Below are 12,992 nucleotides of genomic sequence, written 5' to 3' on the forward strand. Positions count from 1 at the left end.
CCCCGGGGCCGAGAACTGGAGGTGCCGGCGGCCCCGAGCCTGACGCCGATCCTCTAGCCGATCGTCTATCTGTAGACTCCGCTGAATAAGAGCGTCTAGCGTGGTGGGGCGTTCCATTGTGGCCAGCTGGTCCAGTATCTCATCTGAAAGCCCCTCGAGATACTGGTCCCGAAGAGCAGAGTCGTTCCAGGTCAAGTCCTGTGCCAGCAGCCGGAATTCTGTGGTGTATGCGGCCACCTTGGACTTGCCCTGTCTCAACCGCCGAATCGCCTGGTTGGCTTGACTCCCCTTCAAAGGGTTGCCGAACGCGGCCTCCAACAGATTGCAAAACCCCCCGTAGTCTGCCAACAAGGGGGAGTCTTGCCTGAGCAGCGGCAACGCCCACTTGGCCGCCTGGTCCTTTAACAAACTAATCAAAAAATGCACCTTGGTGCGGTCGTCGGGGAAGTTCCGGGCGCACCCCTGAATATACAGCTTGGCCTGGGCAAGGAACATGGGAAAGCTGGCCGGAGCCCCATCAAACTTCTCAGGCAAGGCCACTGGGTACTTGCCAGAAGCCGGGGCGTCGGCCCCAGGAGCTGGTAGGGCGTCCAAACGCTGCTGTAGTGCCGCAACCACGTTACTGAGCTGCTGCACGGTGTGCGTCAAGGCCTGGTTCTCCTGGGCTATTGCCAACAATGTAGCCACTTGGTCAGCCATGGCCTCTGAATCTTCCCGAACGCACCCCAACAAAGAGGGAGTGCGGGTGTGGCGGGAGCAAACTGTGCTGGTCCCAGGGGGGATGAGGTATTATTACCGTAGGCCAAGATCAACAGGGAGCCGGGCAGGTCAGCAGGAACGGAGGTAGGGCAGAAGCAGGAGTCCAGGTGGGGAAGCAGGAACACTGGTAAGGCAGAAGCAGGAATCCAGGCGGGGAAGCAGGAACACTGGTAAGGCAGAAGCAGGAATCCAGGTGGGGAAGCAGGAACACTGGTAAGGCAGAAGCAGGAATCCAGGCGGGGAAGCAGGAACACTGGTAAGGCAGAAGCAGGAATCCAGGCGAGGAATAGGCACACTGGGAGTGCCAAACAAGGACTGGGTAAAGCAGATACTTCACAACGACGTTGCTCCCGCAACCTGAGACCGGGCTGCCTGACCTTTATCTTCTTCTAAGGCCGGGGGCGGTCCCGGCCCCCAGAAGCCCCGCCTCTCTTGGCCTTAAGGCGAGCACTCCTCCTGGGAGACACCAGTTCCCTTCGCCTCTCTGCCCTAAGCCTCTGCAGATCAGGAGAGGCCGAAGGGTTACTGGGTCCTGGAGGAGGCTCACCTGTAGCCACTGAGTCTTCCAGCACCTCTGGAGCCTGAATGATTTCACCTGGTGCCTGCTCTTGAGTTTCCTCAGCAACTAGGCCTTGCCCAGGTTCAGCCGGCCCTGGAGGCGGGGACTCCTGTGCCGGCTGGGGTTCCTCCGGATCGCTCTCAGACTCGGAATCCCAGGCCATCACAACCTTCCTGCCAGAGCAGTACCTGTTTATCTACTCGCATTGGTACGCTTTTGAACTGCTAAGTTGGCAGAAGCTGGGACACAGCAATGGGAGTTCACCCCATTGTGCAGATTCAAACTGCTGACCTTCCAATCAGCAAGCCCAAGAGGCTCAGAGGGACGCGGGTGGCACTGTGGTCTAAAGCACTCAGCCTCTTGGGCTTGCTGATTGGAACGTTGGCGGTTCAAATTTGCACGACAGTGAGCACCTGTTGCTCTGTCTCAGCTCCTGCCAACCTAGCAGTTTGAAAGCATACCAGTGCAAGTAGATAAATAGGTACTGCTGCGGTTGGAAGGAAAACAGCATTTCTATGCATTCAAGCACTTGTCACAGTCCTCTGTGCGCCAGTAGCAGTTTAGTTATGCTGGCCACATGACCCAGAAAGCTGTCTGTGGACAAATGCCAGCTCCCTTGGCCTGAAAAGCAAGATGAGCACCACACCCCATAGTCGCCTTTGACTGGACTTAACCATCCAGTGGTCCTTTACCTTTATACCTGCAGCAAATGCAAACTGGTTGTCTTGCTGGAAGCGAATGTACAACAACTTGAGGCCCACTATGCACACTTTGAGTTATCAGGCAAGATGAGGAATTTATTGACAGGGCAGAGCAGGCTGTCCTGGAACAGTGAAACAAGGAGGTGGGGTACCCGGGGGGGGGGATTGCCCAATGCCACAGAGAATCAGGACTAGCTGGAACCATGCTGTGTCCCTGGAGTTGCAAAATTCGAGTCCATGACCTCACCTCAGACACTGCATCTGGGAGAGAATTTGCAGACCTCCGAACACACTGAGGTGGCTGTGGAAGGTACAGGGCACTGAATGAATCCTGCCACTCCTCAGAGGAGCAGGAAATGAGTGGTGGTGATAGGTGACTCTCTACTGAGGGGAACAGAGGCAGCTGTGTGTGGAGGTAACAGGTTGTCCCAGGAGCTGTGCTGTCTTCCAGGTGCTAAGATTCAAGATGTGACAGAGAAGTTGCCAAGTCTTAACAAGCCCTCTGACCACAACCCCTTCCTTCTGATTCTTGTGGGTACAAATGATCCAGTCAGACACTGCTTTCAACAGACAGCAAGCAACCATGAAACTCTGGATAGGAAGCTGAAGGGCCTTGGGGCAGAGGGGTGGGGAGGCATGAGGTTCAGGCGAGAGAGGGAATGAGGAAAGAGAAAGAGGGGGAGCGAGAAGCCATACAATTGCATTCAGTAAAATGGATCCTCTTGAATCAAATCAATCTGATTTGAAAAGATTTGACTTGATCCTCCTGAAACGGCGTGTTTTGTTCATTCCTCTCCACCCCCCCACCCCCAGTCAAATCAAACATCACCATCTGTTTCCAATGGCTGAACTGTAAAAATCAAGGATTGGGTAAGGTTCCAGTGTTGCAATGGTAGAAAAACATAGACAAAAGTCATGGATTTCTATGGATCCACATTTTTTTTACAGGTGATCTGTTGGTTATGATTGGCTTAAAGAAGAACCCCCTGGATCCCTAGATCCAGATGCGCGGCAAACATTCTCTGATAAGAGAGCCCCAGCAGTGGTTTAAATCACAAAACATGCAACTTAGTAAAGCATGGAAATAGAGGCTGTTAGACCTTTAGAATATCCCATTTCTAATTCACTTTCAAAGCTTCCCCTTTAGCATAGAAAAGACCACAAAGCTGATTTTATTTCTATTTATTTAGATCTCAGGGCAGTTCACAGCATAAAAAGACATAATAAAAAGAAGAACAAGAACAAAACAAGCCCATAACTGCCCTCCCACAATTGAATGATAAGTATACAGTACATTGTTAAATGTACCAAACTTGTTAAAAGTCAGATTTAGGTGCTTTTCCATACAGCAGCAAGAAAAACACTCGTAGAAAAACATAATTACAGAACTTGGAAAAGGGTTTCTAAGCACGTGGTCTGGGCTTGGAGCAATTAGCACAATGTCTTCTCTGGTTGGATTCACATGGTGGAAGAAAGTGGACAGCAAGAATTTGTTGACCCTTCGCCACTCAGTGAGAGGGGGTATGACCTAGCTCTGGCAAAACAGCTTACTCTATGCTTTTGACCCTTTCATGCATTAACTAGAGCTAAGCATGTGGGTTATATGAGGCTAAATTTCCCACAGGATCTCCTCAAAACCACCCTCAAATCATAGGTCACATGTCCACAGATGTTTTGTTAGCACCTTTATTGTTAATCAATCTAAAACTCTGTGAGCAAAGGTGGATTTAGGGCAGTGCGAGTGGTGGGGTTGCACCAGGCGCACAGGAGAGGGGCGTGCCTTCTCAAAGCCCAGTAAGATGGCAAAGGCTTGCCCGGCTTCAGCGTGAGGCCTCTGACAGGGTCCTAGAGTCCTCCCACCTCCTTCTCAAAGCTGCAAGGGCTGGTGGGGGGAGGGTGACAAATGGTCCTGCACAAGCTGGCAAAATACCAAGGTTCGCCCCTGCTGTGATCACATGACTCAAAGTCATATTTTTGGTTTGTCACTTTTCAATAAAGTCAATGAGCAATATTCCAATCTGGACACAACCACTTGGCAGTTGCATTCAGCTGAGCGGCACCCTGTCAAGAACATAGAGGGATAATATGCTTCCTGTTCCTCCCATTGCCATTGCAATGTGACACATTTGGACACATTCACCACAACTCAATCCAGAAATTACTGAATTTCACAGACGGGAGAAATTATATTCTGAGTCACTCATCAGTGAGGCCAGTCCAATCTCTAAGCCTGCCTCCCTTGTCCCATCTGGCTTTATCATGCCTGACCAGCTCACCACCACCACATTCCCTGGATTATTTACAATCCACACCTTGCCTGGGTATGTTTTTCTCAAGTATTTGTGAAGGAACTCAAAGCCTCCCATTTATGCAAAATATTTCTCCAGAAAACAAACTTCAAGTGAGTCAGGTGCCAACATTTTCTTCCAGTCAGTGCTCTTAAAAAAAAGGTGTGTTTGCTTTGGCACATTAGTTTACCCAAACAGCCATGCAAGGGAGGCGTTTCCATGTTTCCCTTCTCCCATGTCTGCATAAATTTGGGGATGTGAGTCCACTCCAGGCATTGGAAGGGAACACAGCTGTAGGTGTCATTTCCCACCCAGAAGAGTTTCCCACCAGCTGAGGACAGAGAAGCCAGGATGGTAAGTCACACTCTATTTTTTTGTCCCACTGTTGCTCTGATGTGGATTGGATGAAAAGGTGTGAAAGGATTTACTAGAGAGGCAGATTTAAAATTACAAGGCAGTCAAAATTACAAGGATGAGGTTTTTGAAAAGTTCCTTGCCTTCTCTGACACCTGATCCATCTAAAATGCACCTCTTTCTCCTTCTTGACCCATTAGCAGTCACTGCAGCTTTCTCTGGAAACCACAAAAAGGGACAGAGCAAAGTAAACTACCATATTTTTCGCCCTATAGGATGCACCGGCCCATAGGACGCACCTAGTTTTTTGGGGGGGAAATAAAGAAAAAAATTTATCCCCCCCCCAGCCATGGATTCAGCGCGCCCCCCAGCCGCGGATTCAGCAGGCTGCTATCTGCAGCCTAGGGAGCCCTGCGGGAACTCCCCCAGGCTCCCCAGGCTTGCAGATAGCTTCCTGAAGCCTGGAGAGTGAGAGGGGTCGGTGCGCACCAACCCCTCTCGCTCTCCAAGCTTCAGCGAAAGCCTGCATTCGCCCCATAGGATGCACACACATTTCCCCTTCATTTTTGGAGGGGGAAAAGTGCGTCCTATAGGGTGAAAAATATGGTATATTCAAAACAAATTAAAACAATTCTTTAAAAAGATAGTTAAAAAGACTCTTCTTAAAAACCTAAAAATGCCCTTAAAAGAATCAAGTCTTCAAAAAAGTTATATGATCTAAGAAAGTCTTTAAAAGAATCCTTCCAAAAGAATTTAAAAATTAAAATGTAGCACCTTAGAGACCAACTGAGTAGTTTTAGGTATAAGCTTTTGTCTGCATGCACACTTCTTCAGGTATCTTAAAGGTAAAGGACACATTAATTTCAGTAGCTCTGCTCTGACTCAGATTTAGTCAGATACAATCCATTTTAAACAGAAAAGGAAGCTTTAAATATAAATATTTGATAATACCCTCTTAAACGATTTGTGTGTCTCTCTTTTTTTATAATAAATTTTTATTAAATTTTTCCATAAAATCTCCAATCATACAAACTTCCACATCACATATTTTAACTTATGGGACCTCCCTCAACTCCTCTGACAATCATCCGTACTGTAGTTAAATTTCTATCTTCACATTCCTTAATTACAGTATCGCCTTTAAATAAAAATTTTCTGTCCTCATTTACATTCTTGCAATATTCCTTATTTTTTTCCACAAAGCTTCTTTAAAACACACTAGTGTTGCATGTTCCTCACATACAGTTTTCAAATATTCTCTGAATTTTCCCCAGTCCTCTAGAAACTTATGGTCTCTTTGGAATCTAATTTTTCCAGTTAATTTATCCAGTTCTGCATAGTCTGTTAGTTTTGTTCTCCATTCTTCCAGAAGTCGGTACTTCTTCTTGTTTCCATTTTTGAGCCATCAGTATTCTCACTGCTGTTATTGCGTACTGAAAAAGTTTATAGTCCCTCTTATTTATTTCCTTTCTAAGGTAAAGTTAAAGGTACCCCTGCCCGTACGGGCCAGTCTTGACAGACTCTGGGGTTGTGCGCCCATCTCACTTAAGAGGCCAGGGGCCAGTGCTGTCCGGAGACACTTCCGGGTCACGTGGCCAGCGTGACATCGCTGCTCTGGCGAGCCAGAGCTGCACACGGAAACACCGTTTACCTTCCCGCTGGTAAGCGGTCCCTATTTATCTACTTGCATCCGGGGGTGCTTTCGAACTGCTAGGTTGGCAGGCGCTGGGACCGAGCAGCGGGAGCGCACCCCGCCGCAGGGATTCGAACCGCCGACCTTTCGATCGGCAAGTCCTAGGCGCTGAGGCTTTAACCCACAGCGCCACCTGCGTCCCATTTCCTTTCTAGTTATTCCCAATAAGAAGGTTTCTGGTTTCTTTACAAAGCTATATTTCAGCATTTTCTTTAACTCATTATCTATCATTTCCCAGAACCCCTTCACTTTCTTACACTCCCACCACATATGAATAAATGTACCCTCTTTCTCTTTACATTTCCAACATTTGTTACAAGTTTTGTACATTTTTGCCAATTTAACTGGTGTCATATACCATCTGTATACCATTTTCATAACATTTTCTTTTAACGTAGTACATGCTGTAAACTTCAGATTTTCATTCCATATTTTTTGCCAGTCTTCCATATCTATATTATACCCTAAATCTCTGGCCCATTGAATCATAAGCGCTTTTACTTCCTCATCTATCGTGTGCCATTCCAATAAAATTTTATACATTTTTGAGATTATCTTACAATCATTATTAACAATTTCTGTTTGAAATTTCGAATTTTTTTCTTTATACCCTTTTTCTTTCACATCCTTTTTGAACATATCGCTTATCTGATAATAGTGCAGCCAGTCAAATACATGGTCTTTTACTTGCTCGTATGGTTTCAGCCTCCATTTCTCTCCTTCTTTCACCACCAGATCTCCATAAGTAATCCATTCACTCCTCATATTAATTTTCTTGACTCCTATAACCTCTAGTGGGGATAACCAATGTGGAACCCCCATTTCTAATAAGTTTTTGTATCTGTCCCATACTTCAATTAGCGATTTCCGGTAGATAAGGTTTTCAAACGATTTGTGACCCTTTTTCTTCTCTTGCCATAGATACGCATGCCACCAAAATCTGTTATCAAATCCTTCTAAATCCAGAAGTTTTGTATTTTTAAGTTTTATCCATTCTTTTATCCAGCAAAGACATGATGCCTCATAGTATAACTTCAAGTCTGGCAGGGCAAAGCCTCCTCTTTCTTTTGCATCTGTTAGTAATTTATATTTAATTCTCGGCTTTTTGCCCTGCCAGATATCTCTTGAAATCACTCTTTGCCATTCCTTAAAAATCGTTACTCCTTTTAATATTGGAATCATCTGAAATAAGAATAACATCTTTGGTAGCACCGACATCTTAATCATTGAAATTCTACCCCAAAAGGATAGTTTTAACCTTCCCCATACCTCCAGATCTTTCTTAATTCCATTCCACACTGGAACATAATTGTTCTGAAACAAGTCAATATTTTTTGGAGTTAACCATATTCCCAAGTATTTAACCTTTTTGACAATTTCAATACCCATTTGTTGCTGCAGCACTTCCATCATTGTTTGTTCCATATTTTTAATTATAATTATAAATAGGAAAAAAACCAAGATTTGTGTGTCTCTTTTGCAGAAAATCCTCTTGAGCCTGACTGCCTTGTCTTTGACACTTGCCTTGTGTCAGGGATACTGTATGTATAGCCAGCACGAAGCAGAGATTAAAGATGGTAAGTAAACAGCAACATAATGTTGATAAGCAACCTATATATGGCCAAATAATTTTTTTACGTTTGGGAAATGTGTCCCTGACTAGAGATTTTTTAGCATACACCTACCAAATCTGCTCTTGCAGAACCAGAACACAGACCAAAATGCAGCTACCTTCAAAATCTACACTTCTCCGGATGTTGTGATGCTGCTCAGAGTCTAAAATGACCTGACGCTGTTCCCGTCTCATCTTCTCATTGATGAGTCCCTGATTAAGCTCTTACTTTTATTATGTATTTTGTGTTTTTTAGATTGTATTTTTAGGTTGTGAACTGCCCTGAGGATGATATATAAATAGTAACAATAATAATAACTGATAGAAATTGAAACAGCCAGATTCCCCATCCACAGGGCACCCCATTCACTCCCACCCTGTTTTAAGCTTGGAACCACCGTCTGCAGACGCAAGCAGGAGACAGCAGGGCCGCAGTATAAGCAAGACAGACGTCCAGGGTCACTACCTTTCTGGTCAGCAACCAGGACCTGCAAGAATAAAGCTTCCCACTCCACTCCACTCCATGTCAGGAAATGCTTTACCTATTACATTTTCACGTATCAGGCTGCGGTCAGAAGCACAGGAGGAGCTGGACAAGTGGACAAGTTGCAGCCACTGTGCTTCTCTTGCACAGTCTCTGCATTCTGCTGAGCAGCAGCTTCTGATTGGATTGATGTTAAATGTATGGGATTTCTCTCCCTAGGTCAGCCGGTGCTGCCCACTGAGTGTACCGATCCATATGATGGGAGCAAGCATGCATTCGGAACTCAGTGGAATACAGCGGATTGCATGGAATGCACATGTAGTGAAAGCGGAATGGACTGCTGTTCCAGGTAGGCCAAATACCCAGAATGGCACTGGGTCTATTAATCTCTTTCAAATTATTTTACCCGTTCTCTCTGGAAGACTTTCTGCTCAATTAAAATTCATGGACGGAGTTAGCTGAAGATGGGTGTCCCATTTAATCTATACATTTGAAGATAGGTTGCATAAAATTGTTGCCTACATTTCCTTGAACCAAACAGTGAATTAATTAAGATTTTTATAGCCTTTATAGAAAGCAGAGTCATGAAATTTGATCTGGTAACAAGCACTGAGCATGTCCAGAGTGCCTTTCCAATCAGAATGGCACTGGGTCTATTAATCTCTTTCAAATTATTTTGCCCCATTCTCTCTGAAAGACCTTCTGCTCAATAAACATTCATGGACGGAATTAGCTGAAGATGGGTGTCCCATTTAATCTTTGCATCTGAAGATATGTTGCATAAAATTGAGCATGTCTAGAGTGCCTTTCCAATCATCCAATCACCAGGCATTCGCTGTGTTGAAGCCTGGACTTTGGGATCTCCCTGAGTCCCAGATCCTCTCATCCGGAGACCACCTAGGAGTTGGTGCTGGGGAGAGGGACCCCGATGCACCCAATGGAAGAGGACCCCTCCTCTTTCCTGCACCTTCCTGTCTCCTTCTGTCTCCCTCCTGGCTGGCCTCTTGGTTTCGCACCAACATTTTGCTGCACCCTTTTTTCTGCATGGGTGTTGCCCTCAACCACTGCAAACATAGTGGGGGTGGAGGGTCATTGTACAGCAACATGCAGTAGCATATTGTGCAAGACATTCAGCTTGGATTCCCCAGGAGAATTTGGCCTCAGGGCAAATGTTTTCCAAGGGCTTGGTTTTCCCTGGATGGAGCAAACATCTTGCAAAACTGCTCTTCTGCCGGGCAGTTCCAATTATTCTTGGCAGATCCTAAGCGAGCAGAAGAAAGGAGCGCTCCTCTACAAGATAAGCTCAGGAAAGCCTTAGTTTACACATTGTTCTTCTTCTTTTTAGGTACGGTGGTACTGTTGATGTTCCGGGATGTAAAGCAGTGTTAAATCCAAACACATGTGAATATGAGCTTTATAAACTGAATGATCCCTCCAAACCCTGTTTCTGAGCTTTACAAATCCCACCCAAATTCCTTTCATGTAAGAGAATCTGAATAAATCAGTCATATATGCATTTTGGTGTGTATCTGTTGTCTTTGCTTGATATCACTACTTCCAGAATTTGGTACATATCATAATGAAAGTGATAGACATGCCTATCTCAGCTATCAGCAGCTTTTTAGATTCTAATGGATTATTAAATATTGCTTAATTTGAAATAAGTTGTTTATTTTAAAGTTATTGTTACATTTTGTATTGGATCAAATTGTTATTATTAATATTTGACATTTTATTATTATTTTATCTGTGGCTACCATCCCCATTAAGTCTACTCAAAAGTAAGTCCCATTGAATTCAGTTGTGCTAACTCCCAGGTGGGATGCGGGTGGCACTGTGGTCTAAACCACAGAGCCCAGGGCTTGCCAATCAGAAGGTCGGCGGTTTGAATCACCACAATCAGGTGAGCTCCCATTGCTCGATCCCAGCTCCTGCCCACCTAGCAGTTTGAAAGCACGTCAAGTGCAAGTAGATAAATAGGCACCACTCTGGTGGGAAGGTAAATGGAGTTTCTATGCGCTGCTCTGGTTTCGCCAGAAGCGGCTTAGTTATGCTGGCCACATGACCCGGAAGCTGTCTGTGGACAAACGCCGGCTCCCTTGGCATATAGAGCGAGATGAGCACCGCAACCCCAGAGTCGTCCGCAACTGGACATAACGGTCAGGGGTACCTTTACCTTTACTTTTTAACTCCTAGGTAAGTGCAGGTGTGGATTTCACTTAAACAAATATGATTATGTTGACATGGGGGGGGGAGGTGAGTTGACAACAATAATATTTCTGGGTTTGCACTGTGATTCCTCTCCCCAAACAACTTGGGAACAATTCCCGCTGGAGGAAAAGGTGGTGCTATGCTTCTGAAATACATCCCCTCCCCTCCCCCCCCAAAATTGGGGGGAAATATGATGACAAAGCTTCTGCTGCTGATCTTGATACTTTTGTACTGCCTCCCAAGACAACTTGTGAATCATCTGTCAAGAAGTAGGGCAAGTGGGCACCCTATCAAATGGCAGGGCAGGAGCTACACAGAGCAGGGCCTTTTCACTGGTGGTGCCCATTGTATGACTTGCTCTTCCCAGACCTGCTCTCTTTTGGCCTATATTTTGGAGCTTTATAATTTAGGAAGACTTTGGAGGAACTGGTTGACAAGTCTTATCAGTCGCTGACATATGAGTGGATTTTATTTGCTGCTATTCTGGGCTTCTGGTGCACCAGGGTTTACACCAGTGTAATACAGTTGGCCAGGATGGCAGAAGGGATACAATTTGCGAGCTTTCTCCATTATCTGCACAGCAGGGGGTGTTCAGTCAACAGTGCAAAGGCTGAGCTGAAGTGTTTCCTGCTGGTTACCTGCTTTCAGCAATTGGGGTCGCTGTTTGGTAGTACCTGATTGGTAGCTGTCAGATTCTAGAGCTCCCTATTGGTGGCTCTTAGGTAATTCCAAAAATACAGAGTCCATTAATAAAACACAGTGTTCATTCATAAAGCAGTAACATAAATCTCCATTGCTACATATTGGGTGTGCATTTCAGTGGTTGAACGTACACACTTATGGCCACGCTGTAGTGTAGTGCTTATGTGACTGTGAATAAAAGGTGGCTGGGCTCTGTCAGGAGTTCAGCCTACACTCAAGTAGGACCCTGGCAGAGACACATGCCCAAGTGGCATATTTTCTCCCTACTGGTCGATAGTTCGGGAGCTTCATAAACTTTCTTCAGCCCGAAGATCACAGCGACTGATGCCAACCGACACCGGTACACTTAGGGATCCACAGAGTTTGCACAGCATTGTGTGACAGACCTCAGCAACTCAGCATGTTGGCTAATCTACTTTATTTACATATAAACACACACAGAGCACTACAACATGGCTTCTTCTCTCTCTAGCATCAGACAGCAAAGAGAAAAAGAACAAAGGACAATAGTCCCACTTCACAGAACACAGTAACACAAACATCCTGTCTCCGTCACTTCCCACTCCGTGGAGTCAAAACATATACCGTCATGTGGGAGACAACAATCCTATGACTGCAATCATAGATCAGGAATTCTAACAGGCTCATCATCCCGGGGTTTTTTTGGAGGGGAGGTGACAAAACTGATTTCCAGTAAGTGCCCTCCCCCCTTTATTTCCATAATAAGTCCTTGAGTCTGTACTCTGAATAGTGACACCAGGGACCTTAGAAGGTGCAGGGCTTGTGAATCCAACCCCTGCACAGTCTCATCAGGGCTGACCTTAAGGCAATTGGAGCAATTTGGCCAAATTGGGTCCCACGGGCTGCTCCTAAGTGTGCTCCGCACCAGGGCAATCTAGATGGATTTTATTTATCTCTATAAAATTTTGCAGAATTTGGCTGTGAACTGGGGCCCTACCAAAAAAAAAAAAAAAAAAAAAAGCTCAAGTTGGGCCCACCCCACTGCTTCAAATTGGGCCCCACTGGCTAGCCCTGAGTCTCATAGTTGCTGGGCCGGAGTTGCCCTGCTCTTGCATGAAGTATTGGGTTTGCAATTTTGGGAGAGGGGAGACTGCGGCACTAGGGAGATGGCAGGCTGGCAAGGCCCTCTAGATTAAGAGGCCCAAGTTGCCCTGCCCTCACATGAAGTCTTGGCTTTGCATTTTGGGAGAGGGAAGGTTGCCTGCTGGGGAGCGGGCAGGCTGGCGGGGCGCCCTAGATTTAGAGGCCCTAAGGCTTCAGTCTACTTAGCCTATACATAAATCCCGCACTGCATGGGGCTGATGAGGCCTCTGAACTAGGTGGCCTCCCGCAACAGTTTTGCAACAACCTCTGCTGTGCAGCATGCAGCAGGAACAAAAAAAGGCATTGCCATCTCCTCCCCTCTCTCTCATATTCCACTGAGGCGCCTCTCAAGTAGCTGCCTGCTTCATATGTCAGCAGGCAAGAAGAAAAACACGGCAGTCATGGGTTGATCCCCCTATTTCTTCCTCCAATCCACCCCGGCATTTTCAAAAAGTCCCTCAAGGAGCAACACAAGGAACAGGCAATTCCTGCACTGCTCCGCATCCCAACACACACTTTTTAAAG

General features: G+C 45.9%; 1 protein-coding gene across 2 annotated transcripts in view; it reads left to right on the forward strand.

The window, feature by feature from the left end:
• Window positions 1-4,413: 4,413 nt before the first annotated feature.
• The window catches only part of LOC309375576 (small serum protein 2-like), a 101,178-nt gene continuing 92,599 nt past the window's right edge, over window positions 4,414-12,992 (forward strand). Inside the window, exons 1-2 of one of the 2 annotated variants that reach the window (XM_081921417.1) lie at window positions 4,502-4,661; window positions 7,838-7,931. In XM_081921417.1, coding sequence (XP_081777543.1) covers window positions 4,659-4,661; window positions 7,838-7,931 — 97 coding nt within the window. In that variant the 5' untranslated portion in view covers window positions 4,502-4,658. Of the gene's footprint in view, window positions 4,662-7,837; window positions 7,932-12,992 lie in introns of both variants that reach the window. The other variant, XM_081921418.1, reaches the window with a different exon arrangement.

The sequence above is a fragment of the Podarcis melisellensis genome (genome assembly GCF_964234715.1).
Source record: "Podarcis melisellensis genome assembly, chromosome: 8".
In the NCBI taxonomy this organism is placed as follows: Eukaryota; Metazoa; Chordata; class Lepidosauria; order Squamata; family Lacertidae; genus Podarcis; species Podarcis melisellensis.